General features: G+C 48.8%; 1 protein-coding gene across 2 annotated transcripts in view; it reads left to right on the forward strand.

Annotated features, from left to right (window-relative positions):
- Window positions 1–6043: 6043 nt before the first annotated feature.
- alpk3a (alpha-kinase 3a) overlaps window positions 6044–22162 on the forward strand; it is an 86544-nt gene continuing 70425 nt past the window's right edge. The window contains exons 1-2 of one of the 2 annotated variants that reach the window (XM_078200171.1): window positions 6044–6185; window positions 6515–6769. In XM_078200171.1, coding sequence (XP_078056297.1) covers window positions 6636–6769 — 134 coding nt within the window. In that variant the 5' untranslated portion in view covers window positions 6044–6185; window positions 6515–6635. The remainder of the gene's footprint in view (window positions 6186–6514; window positions 6770–22162) is intronic. The other variant, XM_078200173.1, reaches the window with a different exon arrangement.

Raw genomic sequence — 22162 nt, forward strand, 5'->3', positions numbered from 1 at the left:
TACACAGTGGCTGCAGCGTATACACAGGGGCTGCAGCGTATACACAGTGGCTGCGGTGTATACACAGTGGCTGCAGCGTATACACTGGCTGCAGCATATACACAGTGGCTGCAGCGTATACACTGGCTGCAGCATATACACAGGGGCTGCAGCGTATACTCAGTGGCTGCAGCGTTTACACAGTGGCTGCAGTGTATACACAGTGGCTGCAGCGTATACACAGGGGCTGCAGCGTATACTCAGTGGCTGCAGCGTATACACAGTGGCTGCAGCGTATTCACAGTGGCTGCAGTGTATACACAGTGGCTGCAGCGTATACACAGTGGCTGCAGTGTACACTCAGTGGTTGCAGTGTATACACAGTGGCTGCAGTGTATTCACAGTGGCTGCAGTGTATTCACAGTGGCTGCAGTGTACACTCAGTGGTTGCAGTGTATACACAGTGGCTGCAGCATATACACAGTTCTGCAGCATATACACAGTTCTGCAGCATATACACAGTAGCTGCAGCAAATACGCAGTGGCTGCAGTGTATATACAGTGCCTGTGGCATATGCACAGTGGTTGCAGTGTATACAGAGGGTTTGCAGCGTATACACAGTGGCTGCAGTGTTTACACAGTGGCTGCAGTGTATACGCAGTGGCTGCAGTGTTTACACAGTGGCTGCAGCGTACACTCAGTGGCTGAAGTGTATACACAGTGGCTGCAGCGTATATACAGTGGCTGCAGCGTATACACAGCGGCTGCAGTGTATTCACAGTGGCTGCAGTGTATACACAGTGGCTGCAGAGTATAAACTCTTGCAGAAGATACACAGTGGCTGCAGTGCATACTGAGTGGCTGCAGCATGCGCACAGTGGCTGCAGGATATACACAGTGGCTGCAGGATATACACAGTGGCTGCAGCATATACACAGTGGCTGCAGGATATACACAGTGGCTGCAGTGTATACACAGTGGCTGCAGCATATACACAGTGGCTGCAGCGTAAACAGAGTGGTTGCAGTGTATACTCAGTGGTTGCAGCGTATACACAGTGGCTGCAGCATATACACAGTTTTGCAGCATATGCACAGTGGCTGCAGCATATACAGTGGCTGCAGCATATGCACAGTGGTTGCAGTGTATACAGAAGGTTTGCAGTGTATATGCAGTGGCTGCAGCAAATACACAGTGGCTGCAGTGTATACTCAGACGCTGCAGCGAATACACAGTGTCTGCAGTGTATACTCCGTGGCTGCAGCATATACACAGTGGCTGCAGGATATACACAGTGGCTGCAGGATATACACAGTGGCTGCAGTGTATACACAGTGGCTGCAGCATATACACAGTGGCTGCAGCGTAAACAGAGTGGTTGCAGTGTATACACAGTGTTTGCAGCGTATACACCATGGTTGCAGTGTATACACAGTGCTTGCAGTGCATACACAGTGGCTGCAGGTTTACACAGTGGCTGCAGTGTATACACAGTGGCTGCAGCGTACACTCAGTGGCTGCAGCGTATATACAGTGGTTGCAGCGTTTGCACAGTGGCTGCAGCGGAAACACAGTGGCTGCACTATTTACACAGTGGCTGCAGCGTACACACAGTGGCAGAAGTGTATACTCAGTGGCTGCAGTGTATGTACAGTGGCTGCAATGTATACTCAGTGGCTGCAGCGTATACACTGGCTGCAGCACATACACAGTGGCTGCATCACATACACAGTGGCTGCAGGGTATGCACAGTGACTGCAGTGTGTACATTGTGGCTGCAGCATATACACAGTGGCTGCAACGTATACACAGTGGTTGCAGCATATACACAGTCATTGCAGCATTTACACAGTGGCTGCAATGTATACACAGTGGCTGCAGCATATACACAGTGGTTGCAGCGTATACACAGTGGCTGCAGTGTATTCACAGTGGCTGCAGCATATACACAGTGGTTGCAGCGTATACACAGTGGCTGCAGCGTATACACAGTGGCTGCAGCGTTTACACAGTGGCTGCAGCGTACAGGCAGTGGTTGGAGCGTGTACACAGTGGTTGCTGCGTATACACAGTCGTTGCAGCGTATACACAGTTTTTGCAGCATACACACAGTGGCTGCAGTGTATACACAGTGGCTGCACTGTGTACACAGTGGTTGTAGCATATACATCGTGGTTGCAGCGTATATACAGTGGCTGCAGCATATGCACAGTGGCTGCAGTGTACACTCAGTGGTTGCAGTGTATACACAGTGGCTGCAGCATATACACAGTTCTGCAGCATATACACAGTAGCTGCAGCATATACGCAGTGGCTGCAGTGTATATACAGTGCCTGTGGCATATGCACAGTGGTTGCAGTGTATACAGAGGGTTTGCAGTGTATACACAGTGGCTGCAGTGTTTACACAGTGGCTGCAGTGTATACGCAGTGGCTGCAGTGTTTACACAGTGGCTGCAGCGTACACTCAGTGGCTGAAGTGTATACACAGTGGCTGCAGCATATACACAGTGGCTGCAGCATATACACAGTGGCTGCAGTGTATTCACAGTGGCTGCAGAGTATACCTAGTGGCTGCAGAGTATAAACTCTTGCAGAAGATACACAGTGGCTGCAGCGTATACACAATGGCTGCAGTGCATACTGAGTGGCTGCAGCGTATACACAGTGGCTGCAGCGTATACACAGTGGCTGCAGCGTATACACAGTGGCTGCAGCGTATACACAGTGGCTGCAGCATATACACGGTGATTGCAGTGTATACACAGTGGCTGCAGCATATACACAGTGGCTGCAGCATATACACGGTGATTGCAGCGTATACACAGTGGCTGCAGGATATACACAGTGGCTGCAGCGTATATACTGGCTGCAGCATATACACAGTGGCTGCAGCAAATACACAGTGGCTGCAGTGTATACTCAGTCACTGCAGCGTATACACAGTGGCGGCAGCCTATACACAGCGACTGCAGTGTATACACAGTGGTTGCAGTGTATACACAGTGGCTGTAGCATATACACAGTGGTTGCAGCCTTTCCACAGTGGCTGCAGGATATACACAGTGGCTGCAGTGTATACTCAGTGGTTGCAGTGTATACACAGTGGCTGCAGCATATACACTGTGGTTGCAGCATATACACAGTGGCTGCAGCATATACACAGTGATTGCAGCGTATGCACAGTGTTTGCTGTGTATACACAATGGCTGCAGCGTATACTCAGTGGTTGCCACATATACACAGTGTTGCCGCATATACACAGTGGTTGCTGTGTATACACAGTAGCTGCAGCGTATACACAGTGGCTGCAGCATATGCACAGTGATTGCAGCGTATACTCAGTGGCTGCAGCGTATACACAGTGGCTGCAGTGTGTACACAGTGGCTGCAGTGTGTACACAGTGATTGCAGCGTATACTCAGTGGTTTCAGCGTATACACAGTGGCTGCAGCGTATACTCAGTGGTTGCAGCGTATACACAGTGGCTGCAGCATATACTCAGTGGCTGCAGCGTATACACAGTGGCTGCAGTGTATACACAGTGGCTGCAGTGTGTACACAGTGATTGCTGTGTATACTCAGTGGTTTCAGCGTATACACAGTGGTTGCAGCGTGTACTCAGTGGCTGCAGCGTATACCCAATGTTTGGCAGTTGTTGTGAGCATTAACCATTACCAAGAAGATGTGTCCTTCAGGCGTTCCTGCAAAATCCACACGCACACACTGCCAAACCTCTTCAGACCATTCCCATTGATGCAGCACTGCTCGGAGTGGCAGGTTTCACAGGAAGACCACATTCCAGCTTTCTCTCTACCAGGATGTAAAGATTTACCAGGATGTTGCCTGGTATGGAGGGCATTGGCTATGAGGAGAGGTTGGAGAAACTTGATTTGTTCTCACTGGAACGCCGGAGGTTGAGGGGCGACCTGATAGAAGTCTACAAGATTATGAGGGGCATGGACAGAATGGATAGTCAGAAGCTTTTTCCCAGGGTAGTAGAATCAATTACTAAGGGACATAGGTTTAAGGTGCAAGGGGCAAGGCTTAAAGAAGGTGGATGAGGCAAGGTTTTTACACAGAGGGTGGTGGGTGCCTGGCTGCCGGGGGAGGTAGTGGAAGCAGATACGATAGTGAGTTTTAAGGGGCGTCTGGACAAATACATGAATAGGATGGGAATAGAGGGATATGGTCCCCGGAGGAATAGGGGGTTTTAGTTCAGTTGGGCAGCATGGTTGGTGCAGGCTTGGAGGGTAGAAGGGCCTGTTCCTGTGCTGTAATTTTCTTTGTTCTTTGTTCACATCCAATCCAGGCCTCCAGAAATAACTCCTCGCTATTTCCTTCATCCGTACAACTTCACACTGGTCCTCATATAGTTGTCTAACACTTGCCTCCTCAATGGAGGCAAAATGATCACTCTGGGACCCCATTGGAGACATCTTGACTGGACTGACAGCTCCAAGCTCCTGGAGTGGTTAGTTGTTAGTTCTGAGATCTTCCCTCGTAATGCCACACCCATCACTCCTGAGAGCCCAGGGTTGCTCCGAATATGCTTCCCCACTTGTCTAGAAGTGACTGCTGTCTTGTCTACTTGTTCAAAGTCGAAGATATTCCCACTTGAACAGAGGCCTGAGCATGTGCAATGGCGCCCTCTGCTGCTATCAGCCAGCTTTCGGGCGAACTCGACCCACCCACTCCCCCTGCTGCTGCAGTCGCTACACTCTGGCGCTTGTTTTTTAAGTCTAAGTTTATTTATTAGTCACAAACAAGGTTTACATTAACACTGCAATGAAGTTACTGCGAAAATCCCCTAGTCGCCACACTCCGGCGCCTGTTCGGGTACACTGAGGGAGAATTTAGCATGGCCAATGCACCTAACCAGCACATCTTTTGGACTGTGGGAGGAAACCGGAGCACCCGGAGGAAACCCACGCAGACACGGGGAGAATGTGCAGACTCTGCACGGACAGTGACCCAAGCTGGGAATCGAACCCGTGTCCCTGGCGCTGTGAGGCAGCAGTGCTAACCACTGTGCCACCGTGCCACCCTACACTTATAAAATGTTCAATGAGGATAGTGAATAAAACTTTATTTAGACATCCCATAATGATTTTTTGCAAGAGGATTGATCAGTGTCCATAACGGTGGCACGGTGGTTAGCACTGCTCGCTCACAGCGCAAAGGACCTGGATTCGATTCCCGGCTTGGGTCACTGCTTGTGTGGAGTTTGCACGTTCTCCCCGTGTCTGCGTGGGTTTCCTCCGGGTGCTCTGGTTTCTTCCCACACTCCGGTGATGTGCAGGTTAGGTGGATTGGCCATGCTAAATTGCCCCTTAAGTGTGAGGGGGACTAGCTAGGGTAAATGCATGGGGTTATGGGGATAGGGCCTGGGTGGGATTGTGGTCGGTGCAGACTCGATGGGCTGAGTGGCCTCCTCATGCACTGTAGGGATTCTACGATTCCTGGAAGACTCTAGGGTAATCCAGGAACGTTGACAACCATAGTTTAAACTCACAAGTTTGAGGACTCACAGTTAAGTGCTACCAACTCCACAATCTCCACTTTTTTTACACTTACAAAACAAGGGGGTGTTTGGGGAGTGGGGGGCTGTGGGGAGGGGGAGGGGGGGTGGTGTTTACCTTTTATCCCATGGTTGGATTGTTTTTGCACAGCCTCCCTCTCTGTGACTGACAGCTGCGGCTGAGTTTACTGTACCTCCTGCTCCAGATCAAACTCGCCTGGCATGTCTGTGCTGGGTGAGTCACAACAGGCACAGTCTCATTACACTGCATAGGACACCACTCAAAGCACAAAACACCAGGCGCAACTGGGCTGGGGGGGGCAATGGAACCAGCTGTAAACAGCAACAACCTCTCAAAACACCAGCAAAAACAAACACATCCGATGGTGTGACTGTGTGTGTGTGCTTTTGTTACATACACAGGAGGAGTAATATTTTGGAAAGTGCGATTGCAGAGACAGCATTGGGTTCCTTAAATAGTCCAGGGACAGGGGGAGTGTTGATTGACAGCTACAGCTACATGAGCAAGGGGTAGGGGTAAGGGGGGAGGGGGGGTTGGGGGGTTGCTCAAAGCAAATCTCAAGAGAAGCTGGTGAGGACATATCTGCTTCCATTGTATAAGGAGCTATTCTTTACCACCTTTGAGCTGTGGCTCCAATTGTGAAACTCGCTTCTAGTGACAAGGTAAGTGAAGGGAAGAGGATAGCTCAGACACACAGACACACACACAGAGATAGCCTTCTGAGGCTGGGGCTGGTCTATTTTTAAACTCCGACATGCTGGAACTTTTCACTCAGCCTGCTTTCTACGTTTAATTTGCAAAGCTTCCTTGACTTTACTTTAGGAACGCAAAAGCAGTGATTCTAAAATGACGATTCGATAGCGAACAACTTGCTTGTTTCAGACTTAAATCTCGGCACACGCTTGCTGTTTGTTCTTGCCAGCGAAATCGGATATTTCTAATTCGATCGTCGCAGCGACTAATTTCACTTTAATGTTGAAACTTCCCCCAGCAGTTGGTGCATATCAAATCGACGGGATCTGTGTCTGGCTTCGCACGGCTCCCCGCGTTTGGATTAAAGTTGCCAAGAGAGCGAGAGAGTGGAGAATTCGAAGGGATCTCCAAGGAGAGGAATGAGTTCCAAGCGGGCAATCCGATCTTACTCCGCCAACGGCCGCAACTCTTTCGATAGCAGCCAGGAAGATGAGCCTCCTTCCCGGGGGGACGCCAGCCGCAGTTACTTCCTCAACGTGCGACCTGAGAACAGGTAAGATGTGGAACACAAAAAGAACCCCCCCCCCTCAGATACCCTCAGCAACATTCAACCCAGTCTAACTTGGTTAGGTGCTAAATTCCCTATCCTCATTGAACATTTGATAACTGTAGGGCAGCACAGTGGTTAGCACTGCAACCCCACAGCGCCAGGGACCTGGGTTCGATTCCCGGCTTGGGTGACTGTGTGGAGTTTGCACGTTCTCCCCGTGTCTGCCTGGGTTTCCTCCGGGTGCTCCGGTTTCCTCCCACAGTCCAAAAGACGTGCTGGTTAGGTGCATCAGCCATGCTAAATTTTCCCTCAGTGTACCCGAACAGGTGCCAGAGTGTGGCGACTAGGGGATTTTCACAATAACTTCATTGCAGTGTAAATGTAAGCCTTACTTGTGACCCTAAAGAAATAAAGTTAAACTTGGTCCTCCTTCAATTCAGTTACATCATTGCTGACCTATACCTTTCATTTTTATTCAAACAAATGGGGCAGCACGGTAGCACAGTGGTTAGCACTGCTGCCTTACAGTACCAGGGATCCGGGTTCGATTCCCGGCTTGGGTCACTGTCTGTGCGGAGTCTGCACGTTCTCCCCGTATCTGCGTGGGTTTCCTCCGGGTGTGCCAGTTTCCTCCCACAGTTCAAAGATGTGCAGGTTAGGTGCATTGGCCATGCTAAATTGCCCCTTAGTGTCCCGGGATGCGTAGGTTAGAGGGATTAGCCGGGTAAATATCTAGAGTTACGGGGATAGGGTCTAGGTGGAATTGGATTTGGTCCAGACTCAATGGGCTGAATGGCTGTGGTGAACCATCGTTGGTTCCCACTGTGGGATTGTTCTAATGTTGTTGTTGGGCTAGGGTGTTCCCACTGTGGGATTGTTCTAATGTTGTTGTTGGGCTAGGGTGGGATTAATACACCTGTGGTTGTTACTGTTGTGGCACATCCCAGTCGGGCTCCGCCTCCTGGGAGAGGTATAAGACCCCCTGCTCGGGCGGGACCTCGTCAGTCTGGGATAGTGTGTTTACGTTCTATTAGTTCCATTGTTAGACAATAAAAGCCTTCTGTTACCGAAGCTTTGTGCCTCGTGTTCAATTGATGCGCATCAATGGCCTCCTTCTGCACTGTAGAGATTCTATGAGTTCATTGAAATACATCACATAAATCAAATCCAAAAAACATTATAATTTCATAATGATGAATTATAAAACCACAAACTAAGATGAACACAATATCAACAGCAATACGCCATTCTTAATGCAACAGCAAACAATTCCCTTCCAATAAGAATGGAGTCCACTGTGAGTTATCTATAACCTTCCAGGGATTCGTCATCTGGGGTTAGACCATCCCGGGTTCCAAAATATATACTGACGAGTAGCTTAGCACCAACAACTCACCTTACTGCCCCCCTATGACCCTGTCTATGAAAATAAACCCATCAATCTCAAGTTTAACATCTTCAATTGCGCCCCCCCCCCCCCCCTGCTTCCCTCCCACCCCCTCACACAGAAGCCATAACCAACAGGAACAGGAGCAGGCCATTCGGCCCCTTGATCCTGCTCCGCTATTCAATAGGATCATGGCTGATCTGACATTCCTCACGTCCACTTTCCTGCCCTTTGCCCATCACCCTCGATTCCCCCTTTTTTTTGGCGGGGTGTGGGGGGTGGGGAGGGGGAGAGTGTTTTCCGAGATTTCTGAGACCTTTTGATTTCCGAGACCCAGATTTCCGAGACACTCTGTAATGGTATGTCGGCCCGAGGGTAGGACTCAGAGCTGATGTCAGGGGTCTGGGTGCGGTGGGGTGTGCATCTTGGGTAGCGATGATTGCGGGTGTAGTGGGAGCGGGGGGGGGCCAAGGGGGGGGATGGGTGCTGTGGTGGTGGTTACTGTCAACAATCCCACAAATCCGGCAAAGTTGGAATTCCGGCTGAGTTTAGTGATGGGACGTTATCTGAATTGTTGTCCTCAGTTCAAACCCTCTCCCCCCCCCCCCCCCCCCCCCCCAACCCACTTCCCCATAGTCTGGCCAGATTGGCAGGCTGCTATGGGAAAGCCAGAGCAAAGACTGCAACTGGGAACTGGAAAGGATGGATGGAGACATCATAAGACCATACGATATAGGAGCAGAACTAGGCCATATGGCCCATTGGGTCTGGTCCGCCATTCAGTCACGGCTGAATGATTCTCATCCCCATTCTCCTGCCTTCTCCCAGTAACCCTTGATCCCCCTATTGACCAGGAACCATCTATCTTTGTCATAGCATCATAGATTTTGTCCAGAAGACACTCAATGACCTGGCCTCCACAGCCTTCTGTGGCAATGAGTTCCACTGATTCACCACCCTCTGGCTGAAGAAATTCCTCCTCATCTCAGTTTTAAAGGAGCGTCCCTTCACTCTGAGGCTATGCCCTCGCGTTCTAGTCTCTCCCATTAGTGGAAACATCCTCTCCATGTCCACTATGTAGGAGTGGTGAGATCTCAGGAGGTGGGGGCAGGGCGGGCAGGGCGGGCGGGGGGGGGGGAGGGTGTGGAGTTTGTGGGAAGCGGGAGGCAGGTTGTGGCATCTATGTCTGCAAAGTTTGTGGGAATGGGGGGTGGGGTGGGGGTGGTGGGGGGAGCACCTGCCCCCCCTGACCCACAAGCAATGCTGGAAAGGCACTCACACATTGCGTCTGAGCATGCTCAGCTCTGGGCAGCTGCCAGGTTTCCCAGGGCAAGGCTGAGGGACAGGTTAAGTGCTTTGGATGCTTGATGACTTGAAGCTAATTTCAGAATCTGGTTCTCAGATTGGTTGATGACTGATGGATCTAATGGATCTGGTGGATCTGGTGGGTCCTGGAGCAATAAGGGTGCAACTCCTGAAACTAGTTTTGATCACATGGCCGCTTGGTTAATATTTCTGAGGCAAGCCTAGTCTCTTTTGGAAGGGGAAGGACTCCCTGATGCAATGTGAAGTTGATAGTGGCCACTGTGTTTCGATCTTCCCTGTGGTCCGGTGTGAAACATGGAGACAGGCAGTCTTGTAACTCCATAGTCTTTCACTGTTGGCCCACTCTTAAGCAATGAGACGTGTGAATTCCCCAATGATATTTGTCTTGTTATGTCCCAATCCAGGGGGAGACTTTCCCTTCTGGGGCGAGTCAATGACACTTTGCTTGTTAGGCTGCGTTGAATAGGCCAAGATCACTTGACCCCTTGGCAGCCATCTTAACAATTCATCAGTGTCCACTATAAACAAATAAAGGGCAGTTCCAGAAGTTCCATTGTTTAAAGTTAAGAATATGACATGCTAGAGTGCTCTTCCCTCATATTATGCGCAGTTCCTTTCGAGTTATCACTAATTCATGCAAAGCACTTCACGTAACATCCATATGAAGATATTTTGTCCAGCTTTCCCTTTGATAGCCCTCCCTCTCTTTCCCCCTTTGTTACCCATTCAGCAACTATTGGGAAATAATACTTTACCATTAATCTTCTCAAAACTTTTCATCAATTGAAAATCTCTGTCAGGTTCCCCCTTAATCTGTTTTATGAAGAAAACCCTCATTTTCCGAGTCCTTTACAACTACACTATCCCCCTCCAGAAATCTTTCATTACTGTAACCTTTCCATGGCGTTCAGAGTTTTCCTCAAATGGGGATTTTCTGAGACCCGTGCTGTATTTGAACTGTAGCCAACACACCTGCACAAACTCCATTGGCTTTGTATTAGTGTCTCCCATCTGTCGCCTCATGGCTTTTCCTATTTCCATCGTTAAAGATTTTCCCCAATAATCCTCTGTTTTCCAGAGTTTTGGCGGTCAGGTTTTTTTCTCCCTTTCCCCGTTCTTTCACCCCTCCCAAAATGCAGCACCCCACATTTCGCGGCACCTGCCATGAAGCCGTCTGTTTCTCTGAGCTATCTGTCAATTCGTGCAGTCTCTGGCATCCTTCCTCACATTTGATACCATCAGCAAACTTCTGTATCACTGCCTCCTCCCCGCCCCTGCAAATCATTTATTCGATTGAAAAGGTAAAGAAGTCTCAGACACACCAGCAATCGTAGAATAGTTACTGTGCAGAAGGAGGCCATTCAGCCCATTGTGCCTGCACTGGCTCTCGTAATGAGCAGCTTTCTTCATTCTCTTTCTCCCGCTTTCTCCCATAGCCCTGCACATTCTTCCTTTTCAGATAACAGTCTAAATCCCTTTTGAATCTTTCGATTGAACCTGCCTCCACCGCACTCGCAGGCAACGCATTCCGGACTTTAAACACTCGCTGAGGGAAAAACCTTTCCCTCATGACTCTTGCTTCTTTTAATTACTCTAAATCCGCTCCCTACTTTAAGCCCTCTCCCTACTTTTCTCCGCCCAGGTCCCTCACAATTTTGAATACCTCCCTCAACTCTCCTCTCTGCCTTCTTTTCTTCCAGGAAAGTTCCTCACTCTTGGAACCATTCTCTTGAATCTTTCCAGCATTCTCTCCAATTCTTCCACACCCTTCCTAAAGTGTGACACCCACAGCTGATGCAACATTCCAACTGAGGCCAAGCTAGTGCCTCACACACTCACCCCCTGATAATCAGAAAAACACCCATCTAACTCCAGACATTGTTTCCTGTCCTCTGTCAGGAAGCTGCCTTTGAATATTTTAATGGCTAGATAGATCCTTGATCAACAAGCGAGTTATCAGACAGCATTCCCTTTTAATGTTTTACTTTTCAACACGTGTCTTTAAAGTAACACCTCATAGCATTTCCTTGAACATAGATAAATACATATGCAAATGGGAGAGGAGGTGATGGCCTCGATGGCTTGTTCTGGGGACCCGGGTTCAAATCCCGCCACGGCAGATGGTGGAATTTGAATTCAATAAAAAAAATCTGGAATTAAGAATCTACCAGTGACCATGAAACCACTGTCGATTGTCGGAAAAACCCATCTGGTTCTCTAATGTCCTTTAGCGAAGGAACTCTGTTGTCCTTACCCAGTCTGGCCTACATGTGACTCCAGAGCCACAGCAATGTGATTAACTCTCCACTGCCCTCAGGCAACTAAGGATGGGCAATAAATGCTGGCCCAGCCAGTGCCACCCACGTCCCACGAAAAGAAGTCCAGAGAAGGTTCACTAGGTTGATTCTGGGTATGGAGGGACTTTATTATGAGGAAAGGTTGAGTAAGTTGGCCAGCCAGCAACATCCATGACCCAGGAATGAATAAAAAAACATGCTTTTCATCTGCAATTGATTTCTTCAAGATGTTAATTAAATTAATCTACCCTAAAAAAAACTGACACTGATTTTCCCTGACCAAACCTTTCCGCACACAGCTGAGCGAAGATGACTTGGCCAATAGTTCCTTTCCAGCTTTAACATTGGGGGTTTAGTTTGCTGTTGAATGTTTATGGGAGGGTTTTTCCCATCCTGCCTGCCACGGGGATCGTAGCGAGCGTGGGGTTGGACCATGCAAAAGTCTGTAAACCTCGGGCAGCATTTTCTGGTTTCTGTGGCTGGAAAACCCGGCCCTATGTGCGGAAGTGGTTCTTGTGCACCCTTCTTAGGTATTCCTGCAGCCTTATCCCTGTGGAACCAATGCTAAAATCCTTTCGGTTTGTTGCGTGTGGCTCCTTGCTTGGCTGTCCTTTTAGTGATGTAGAATTTACAGCACAGACTATTTAGGTTCAACAGACTGATGTCGGGATTTAAGCTCCACCTGAGCCTTTTCCCATCCTATTGATACATTAGGAGCAGGCGTAGGCCACTCGGCCCCTCAAGCCTGCTCTGCTGTTCAACAAGATCCTGGCAGATCTGATTGTAACCTCGACTCCACATTCCTGCTGACCCCCAATAGCCTTTCACCCCTCGCTGATCAAGAATCCATCTAGCTGTTAAAATCTTAACAGGGCACGATCTTACCTCACTGCAGTGAGGTCGGAAAACTTTGCGGCCAACCAAATCTCCAGCGGGATGGGAAAATCTGGCCAGTATGAACGGTAATAAGATTCCAGCCAAAGAGCCTGCTACCTCTGTCTTTTGATGCAGAGAGTTCCAAAGACTCACCCCCCTCTGAGTGAAAGAATCTCTCCTATCTTTGTCTTGAATGGGCGACCCCTTATTTTTAAACAGTGACCCTCGTTCTAGATTCTCCCACAAAACAAAGAACAATACAGCACAGGAACAGGCCCTTCGGCCCTCCAAGCCCGTGCCGCTCCCTGGTCCAAACTAGACCATTCTTTTGTATCCCTCCATTCCCACTCCGTTCATATGGCTGTCTAGATAAGTCTTAAACGTTCCCAGTGTGTCCGCCTCCACCACCTTGCCTGGCAGCGCATTCCAGGCCCCCACCACCCTCTGTGTAAAATATGTCCCTCTGATATCTGTGTTAAACCTCCCCCCCTTCACCTTGAACCTATGACCCCTCGTGAACGTCACCACCGACCTGGGGAAAAGCTTCCCACCGTTCACCCTATCTATGCCTTTCATAATTTTATACACCTCTATTAACTCTCCCCTCATCCTCCGTCTTTCCAGGGAGAACAACCCCAGTTTACCCAATCTCTCCTCATAGCTAAGCCCCTCCATACCAGGCAACATCCTGGTAAACCTCCTCTGTACTCTCTCCAAAGCCTCCACGTCCTTCTGGTAGTGTGGCGACCAGAACTGGACGCAGTATTCCAAATGCGGCCGAACCAACGTTCTATACATCTGCAACATCAGACCCCAACTTTTATACTCTATGCCCCGTCCTATAAAGGCAAGCATGCCATATGCCTTCTTCACCACCTTCTCCACCTGTGACGTCACCTTCAAGGATCTGTGGACTTGCACACCCAGGTCCCTCTGCGTATCTACACCCTTTATGGTTCTGCCATTTATCGTATAGCTCCTCCCTACATTATTTCTACCAAAATGCATCACTTCGCATTTATCAAAGGAAACATTCTCTCCACATCCACCCTGTCGATACCACTCAGGATCTTAAAGTTTTCAATCAAGTCGCCTCTTACTCTTCTCAACTCCAGTGGATACAAACCTAATCTCTCCAACCTTTCACGAGAGGCCACAGGTTTAGGGTGCTGGGGAGTAGGTATAGAGGAGACGTTAGGGGTAAGTTTTTCACTCAGAGGGTGGTGGGTGTGTGGAATCGGCTGCCGGTAGTGGTGGTGGAAGCGGATTCGATTGAGTCTTTTAAGAGACTTTTGGATAGATTCATGGAGGTTAGTAAGATAGAGGGTTATAGATGAGCCTAGAAGGTAAGGAAATTGTTCGGCGCAACTTGTGGGCCGAAGGGCCTGTTTGTGCTGTAGCTTTTCTATGTTCTATGTTCTTTCCTCATAAGACAACCCGCCCATTCCCAGGTATTAGTCTCGGAAACTGCTGCTTCACAGCTCCAGGGACCTGGGTTCGATTCCCGGCTTGGGTCACCGTCTGTGTGGAGTTTGCACATTCTCCTCGTGTCTGCGTGGGTTTCCTCCGGGTGCTCCGGTTTCCTCCCACAGTCCAAAGATATGCGGGTTAGGTTGATTGGCCATGCTAAAGTTGCCCTTAGTGTCCTGGGATGCGTAGGTTAGAGGAATTAGTGGGTAAATATGTAGGGATATGGGGGTAGGGCCTGGGTGGGATTGTGGTTGGTGCAGACTCGATGGGCCGAATGGCCTCTTTCTGTGCTGTAGGGTTTCTAAGATTCTAAGAAACCTTCTCTGAACTGCTTCTAACACATTTCCATAAATAAGAAAACAAATACTGTTACACAATACTCCAGATGCGGTCTCACCAACGCCCCATACAACTGAAGATAACCTCTCTAATTTTGTAATGAATTCCCCTCGAAATAAATGAAAACATTCTCTTAGCTTTCTGAATTATTTGCTGTACCTGAGCACTAGACTTTTGTGGTCCATGCAGTAGGACGCCCAGATCCCTCTGAATCTCGGAGCTTATTTAAATAATAACCTTATTTTTCATTCTTTCTGCCAAAATGGAGAACTTCATATTATCCACATTAAACTTCATTTACCAACTCTTTGCCCACTCAATTAACCAATTAACCACACTTTCAGTCCCTTTATCCGAGTCCTTTACATAAATTGCAAAACGTTGAGGCCCGAGCACCGGTTCATCGAAATCTATCAGCTCACTTCATAGAATCATAGAAACCCTACAGTGCAGGAGGAGGCCATTCGGCCCATCAAGCCTGCACCAACTCTCTGAAAGGGCATCCCACCCAGGCCCTATCCACGTAACCCCACATATTTACCCCAATAATTCCCCTACATCTTGGGACACTAAGGGGTAATTTAGCATTGTCAATCCACCTATCCTACACACCTTTGGAGTGCAGGAGGAAACCAGAGGAAATGCACGCAGACACAGGGAGAATGTGCAAATTCCACACAGACAGTGACCCGAGGCCGGAATTGAACCTGGATCTCTGGCGCTGTGAGGCAGCAGCGCTAACCACTGTGCCGACCGCGCTGCCTATTCTTTCCTCACTCATGTGGAATTCGCTACCCCAAAGTGCAGTGGGTGCTGGGACAGTGAGTAAATTTAAGGAGGAGTTAGACAGATTTTTAATTGGTAATGGGGTTGAAGGGTTATGGGGAGAAGGCAGGAAAATGGGGATGAGGAGCATATCAGCAATGATCGAATGGTCGAGCAGACTCGATGGGCTGAATGGCCTAATTCTGCTCCTATATCTTATGAGCTTATGAACCTATGTGCTTATCCCATGAAATATATCTGTCTTATGCTTTCCCACAATTCCTTGTTGTACTAAGTTAAAAATTCTACCAATTATCTGGTTAAATATAAAAGTTATTGATGATTCATTTATATTCGGAAACTAAAATTTTCCCGACCTCCAGGCCAGAGGAATCTTCCGGTCCCGCCCTGTCGATGGCGACCCTCCCCTGCCGCTGGGGAGTGAACAACCTGTTGTCAGGAGCAGGACTGGAAGACCACACCATTGGCCAATGGCAGGTTGCTTCAACTGCTGGAAAATATGCTGTGGGAGGGGCTGAAAAATCCCACCTAACGCCTTTGCCCATTTTCTCTGGGTGGCACAGTGGTTAGCGCTGCTGCCTCACAGCGCCAGGGACGGGGGTTCGATTCCCATCTTGGGTCACTGTCTGTGTGGAGTCTGCATGTTCTCCCCATGTCTGCGTGGGTTTCCTCCGGGTGCTCCGGTTTCCTACCACAGTCCAAAGATGTGCGGGTTAGGTTGATTGGCCGTGCTAAATTGACCCTAGTGTCAAGGAGACTAGGTAGGGTAAATATGTAGTGTTACGGGGATAGGGCCTGGGTGGGATTGTGGTCGGTGCAGACACAATGGGCCAAATGGCCTCCTTCTGCACTGTAGGGATTCTATGATTCTCTTGGACTCCTTAATCTCGCTTTGTGCTTCCTTTAAGCATGCAACCGTCCTATCGTTTCCTTCTGTATTATATTCTCTGTGTTTGTCAAATACCTTTTAATCTTTCTCTCTATCCATGAAACCCTTGCCTTTGATGTGACTTCCTTACTCTTGTTTGGAACTTACTTCATCAGCACTTTCTCTTACATTTAAGATAGAAAATCTTTTATCTTCCATTGTACGTTCAATATTTGATTTGCCACTTTTCTAGCCAGTTAATCTGGCTTAGTTTTAACCCACTCCATTCCAATTTCCTTCCCACACCAACTGGCGCACTAAGGCAGACTTCTGTTATTTCCATGGCTAGTTATTCCTGGGACAGGTCACTAGTCTGTTGCCAGTGGCTTATAGCTTGAGGAGGTGCCACTCCACATCAAGCGGGGCTGACCCGGTGTCCCTCCCGCTCTTAGCGCCAGTCCTTGGCGTGTTTGGAAGGGTTTTGCAGGTTGACATTCAACCTGTTTGGCCGCGTTATGAACACACCTTCCTTGGCCGTCAAGTCCTGGGGTGGGACTCGAACCCGGAGCTTCCGGCTCAGAGGCAGGGACGCTCACCCCACTGCGCCACAAGATTTCCCAGTTTTATCCGACTGAAGTGAATTCATTTCTGCCCCAAAAGCTTTAGATTGGATTCCATTAGTCTTTTTCTGTTTTCAGCGGGACTCTGGTTAATTCATGTGCATTCAGCTGTGGTTAGATTCTGACATACAAAACTGGCCAATCACAAAGTGATTGATGGGGAAAGGCATCATGACCCCATACTGATGTCCCCCTCAAAAACATACATCAGGAAGTCCCAAATCCCACCTGTCTATGGAATATGTGGAAAACCAATCCGCTTAAAACCCCATCTCTAGGATACTCCCCTCGGCAGCACAGTGGCACGTACTCATAGAAGAAGAAATCATAGAAACCCTACAGTGCAGAAGGAGGCCATTCGGCCCATCGAGTCTGCACCGACCACAATCCCACCCAGGCTCCACCCCCACATATTTTACCCGCTAATCCCTCTAACCTACACATCCCAGGACTCTAAGGGACAATTTTTAACCTGGCCAATCAACCTAACCCGCACATCTTTGGACTGTGGGAGGAAACCGGAGCACCCGGAGGAAACCCACACAGACACGAGGAGAATGTGCAAACTCCACACAGACAGTGACCCGAGCCGGGAATCGAACCCGGGACCCTGGAGCTGTGAAGCAGCAGTGCTAACCACTGTGCTACCGTGCCGCTACTGCTGCCTCATAGCGCCAGGGACCCGGATTCAATTCTGGCCTTGGGAGATTGTCTGTGTGGAGATTGCGTGTTCTCCCCGTGTCTGCATTGGTTTCCTCTGGGTGCTCTGGTTCCTCCCACAGTCCAAAAATGTGCAGGTTCATAGAATCCCTACAGTGCAGAAGGAGGCCATTCGGCCCATCGAGTCTGCACCGACCACAATCCCGCCCAGGCCCTATTCCCATAAACCCACATATTTACCCTGCTAACCCCCCTGACACTAGGGTCAATTTAGCATGGCCAATCAACCTAACTCGCACATCTTTGAAGTGTGGGAGGAAACTGGAGCACCCAGAGGAAACCCACGCAGACACAGGGAGAATGTTGATTGTGTTAGGTTGATTGGTCATGCTAAATTGTCCCTTAGTGTCAGGGTGATTAGCAGGGTAAATATGTGGGGTTACGGGGATAGAGCTGGGTGGGATTGTTGTTGGTGCAGGCTTGATGGGCCAAATGGCCTCCTTCTGCACCGTAGAGATTCTATAATTCTATAATCATGAAACCCCAAGTCCATCCTGCCTATGTAGTATGTGGAAAACCAATCCCTTTAAAGCTCCATCTCTATGATATCCCCCTCAACCACTTGTTTTAGTAGGTTTCGCATTCGACTATGTACTGTGCAGTGCATTGCTCTGCTTATTATGGTCTGTCTCTGTATGTCAGCAGGTGTAGACAGGAATATTAACTCCGATTGGTTTAGGGAATTCTACAGATGGGTGGGCGGATGCGTGTAAATTCTAGTTGCAGGAAACTTTGTGTCTTTCCCTTTTGACACTAGGCAGGCGGCATGGAAAGTACGATTAATATAATCCGATCTGTCAGGAGATTGCTCCAGATAAGTCGGATGGCACACCGCACTCTAAGTACAGGAACACTCAATGCACTATTCCGCTAATGGAAAAAAAGTCAAGGAAAGGGATACGGAAATAGTCAGCTTGCTCGCATCGTTTAACTGTCTGATCATGCGATAAACCCCCCCATCTCACTCTGTTACCGAGGCCAGACGGTGTTGGACATTTAGCATTGTAACTATAGAAACAGGCCCACAAGCCTGTGAAGTATTTCAAGTTTAGCTCTTGCTTGCTACCAAAACTCAAATTTGCCCCTAATTACTATTCTCTTAATGCATCAAACCCCGAAAAGTGCCTTCCCTGTCTCATCCTTGCTGTCCTTCTCACTGATGTCTCCGTAACAGAACGCCCCATCAGGAAAACCTTCACACCGGTTATATTTGCATCATTCACTTCTCTGTCTCTCTGTCCAGGAAAGGGTGTAGTCAGGAGAACTTAGCTTGACCTGACAAAAGTCATTCTGATTAGTGTGTCATTTTCCATAGCGATTAATGCATTGAGTGCTCCTGTATTTAACATGTCCATCACGCAAACCAGCCTCCCATCCATTGACTTCCCGCTGCCTCGGGCAAAGCAGCCAGCATAATCAAGGACCCCACGCACCCCAAACATTCTCTCTTCCACCTTCTTCCGTCAGGAAAAAGATACAAAAATCTGAGGTCACGTACCAACCGACTCAAGAACAGCTTCTTCCCTGCTACCATCAGACTTTTGAATGGACTTACCTCATATTAAGTTGATCTTTCTCTACACCCTAGCTATGACTGTAAGAGTACATTCTGCACCTTCTCCTTTCCTTCTCTATGAACGGTATGCTCTGTCTGTTTAGCGCGCAAGAAACAATACTTTTCATTGTATGCTAATACATGTTCTTGTGAACTTATGAACTTATGTGTCAATAATAACTCAAATCAAATCAAATCAAATATGGTGTGTCATCTGACTGATCAGGCACAATGCCCTGACAGATTGGATTATTTATGCTAATTGTACCTTGTTAGAAGTGGAAGCCGCAAGGTTTATTGTGATCCACAGCTGGGAATTTACAAGCATCCGCCCACCGACAGATTTCCCTAAACCGCGAGTTAATATTCCTGTTTATACCTGCTGACTTAAAGAGACAGGCCATAATCGGCAGAGCCCCAACTCAGCAACAGGATTGCACATTGCAATTAGAGTGTGAAACTTGTGAGGACAAGGAATAGCTGAGGTGACACAAAATATTGAGGGGAAGACAGATGAGATTTCCCCGCGCGTATTCCTTGGCCAGTGAGGCTTGAGATTTCCTGATATATTGCTCTTGGGGTGCAGTCATAGAATCCTTACGGGAATCGTAGCTGGCGAGTACGGACCATGGAAAGGTCCGTTGACCTCGGGCAGGAATTTCTGGTTTCGGGGCAAGCACGGCCAGGAAATTCCACCGTAAGGGGCAATTTAGCATGGCCAATGCACCTAACCAGCACATAGAACATAGAACAGTACAGAACAGAACAGGCCCTTCGGCCCACGATGTTGTGCCGAGCTTTATCTGAAACCAAGATCAAGCTATCCCACTCCCTGATATCCCATCTGTGGGAGGAAACCCACGCAGACACGGGGAGAATGTGCAAACTCCACACAGACAGTGGCCCGAGGCCGGAATTGAACCCAGGTCCCTGGCGCTGTGAGGCAGCAGTGCTAACCAGTCAGAAGGGAAGTCAGGGGCCGTGACCCCTTGACCCACCAATCACTGTTTTCCAGCATTCTTCTGGATATTAGTTCTGATTGCTGGAACCCGCTCCTGTTTCCACTCAGACTTTATGATTTAGACCAAGTTTCACGAAGCTATCAGGTTGTGGTAAAACCCCAGCTGGTCAGTAATACCTTTTTGGGAGGGAAACCTGTATCCTCACCTGTTGGGACTTACACGTGACTCCAGTCCCGCACAAGGCTGACTCATAAATGCTCTCTGGAGTAGTCTAGCAAGTTATTATCAACTAGATAATAACCTATCGGTGGCAGGATGGCACAGTGGTTAGCACTACTGCCTCACAGCGTGAAGGACACAACTTCAATTCCTGTCTTGGGTTACTGTCTGTGTGGAGTTTGCACATTCTCCTGCGTGGGATTCCTCCGGGTGCTGCGATTTCCTCCCACAGAACAAAGATGTGCAGGCTAGGTTCATTGGCCATGCTAAATTGCCCCTTAGTGTCAGGGGGAATTAGCAGGGTAAATGCATGGGGATAAGGCCTGAGTGGGATTGTTGTCGGTGCAGACTCAATGGGCTGAATGGCCTCCTTCTGCATCATAGGGATACTATGATAATGGTCACTCACATTCAGTCAGGGTTAGAGAAGTGAGCTGTCACATTGTGGTGGACCTCAGTGCTATTCTAATGCCAAACTGCTTCATTGAGCGTTATTGTGCAGTTAGCTGATTGACTAATCGAACTCTGTAATGACACACTAGCCACGCCACCCCTCCCCATGTCCTGGAACTAGGACCATTGGTCAGGAAGTGCAACCCTGAGGGAAAGCAGAGAATCGAGCTCCGACGCTGCCCTGGTTGAATATCTGGCCAGCGTCCACAGGAAGGTCCATCCGGATCTGCTACTGGAGAGTTTCTGGGGTACTTGTGGAATTGTAGCTTTGCAAAGGCAAAAACATTCAGGCAGAAATTAAAGTTCTACGTGTGACAAATAAAAGACATTGGGTAGAATTTTCCCATCCCGCCCGTCACAGGAATCGTCGCAGACGGGACACGGATTATGCAAAGGTCCGTTAACCTTGGGTGGAATTTTCTGGCCTTGGAGCGAGTACGGCTGGAAAATCCCGCCTTAACTGAAGGCAACATTCACGGAGGGATTGTTGTTCGAATAGGGAGGGTGCTCCTTGAAACAATGCACATGAACACGCACTAATCTTTCCAGCAAATAATTTTGATATTTGTGTCTCAGACTCAAGATGCTTAACCTCAGCTTTCAATCTATGGCCTCACTCCTGCCAATCTCTGTGACCTAGTCCAGTGAGACATCCCCTTCCTGCCTCCATCCCGGCACCACTCACCGCCACCCATTTGCCCAATAGATGGCTGCCACAAGACACTTGAGCCAAAGTGCTCCCTGAAGTTTGTTATCACTGCGCCTCACTCCTTTAAGAGTCTCCCTCATATCCTCCGCCGTGCAGTCCGAGATACCACTCTCTTCCTAACAGCGCTGTGCACGCACCTAACCACATGGACACTAAAATGGATCACGTTCTGGGATAGTGTTTCACTGGGAGCTGCCTTCAGGTGGATCCCGAAGAGAGCGGGTGAGGCGAACTGGGAAGGGGAAGCTGGCAATGGTCTTCAGGATACTGGGGTTGGAGCCAGTGTTTGGTACAGTTGGACATCCCAGCTTCCTATATATTCAGCTGGGAGGTATTATTTTTGAAAACCTGTCCTGCCTGGCTAGGCCGCACATAGCCTGAGTAACTTGGCGGAAGACGATGGCCTAGTGGTATTATCGTTAGACTATTAACCCAGAAACTCAGCTAATGTTCTGGGGACCTGGGTTCGAATCCCGTCATGGCAGATGGCACAGTGGTTAGCACTGCTGCCTCACAGCACCAGGGACCCGGGTTCAATACCTGGCTTGGGTCACTGTCTGTGTGGAGTCTGCACGTTCTCCCCGTGTCTGCGTGGGTTTCCTCTGGGTGCTCCGGTTTCCTCCCACAGTCCGAAAGACATGCTGGTTAGGGTGCATTGGCCGTGCTAAATTCTCCCTCAGTGTAACCCGAACAGGCGTCGGAGTGTGTCGACTAGCGGATTTTCACAGTAACTTCATTGCAGTGTTAATGTAAGCCGACTTGTGATACTAATAAATAAACTTTAAAAAAAGATGATGGAATTTGAATTC

Source organism: Mustelus asterias, chromosome 29, assembly GCF_964213995.1.
Source record: "Mustelus asterias chromosome 29, sMusAst1.hap1.1, whole genome shotgun sequence".
NCBI lineage: Eukaryota > Metazoa > Chordata > Chondrichthyes > Carcharhiniformes > Triakidae > Mustelus > Mustelus asterias.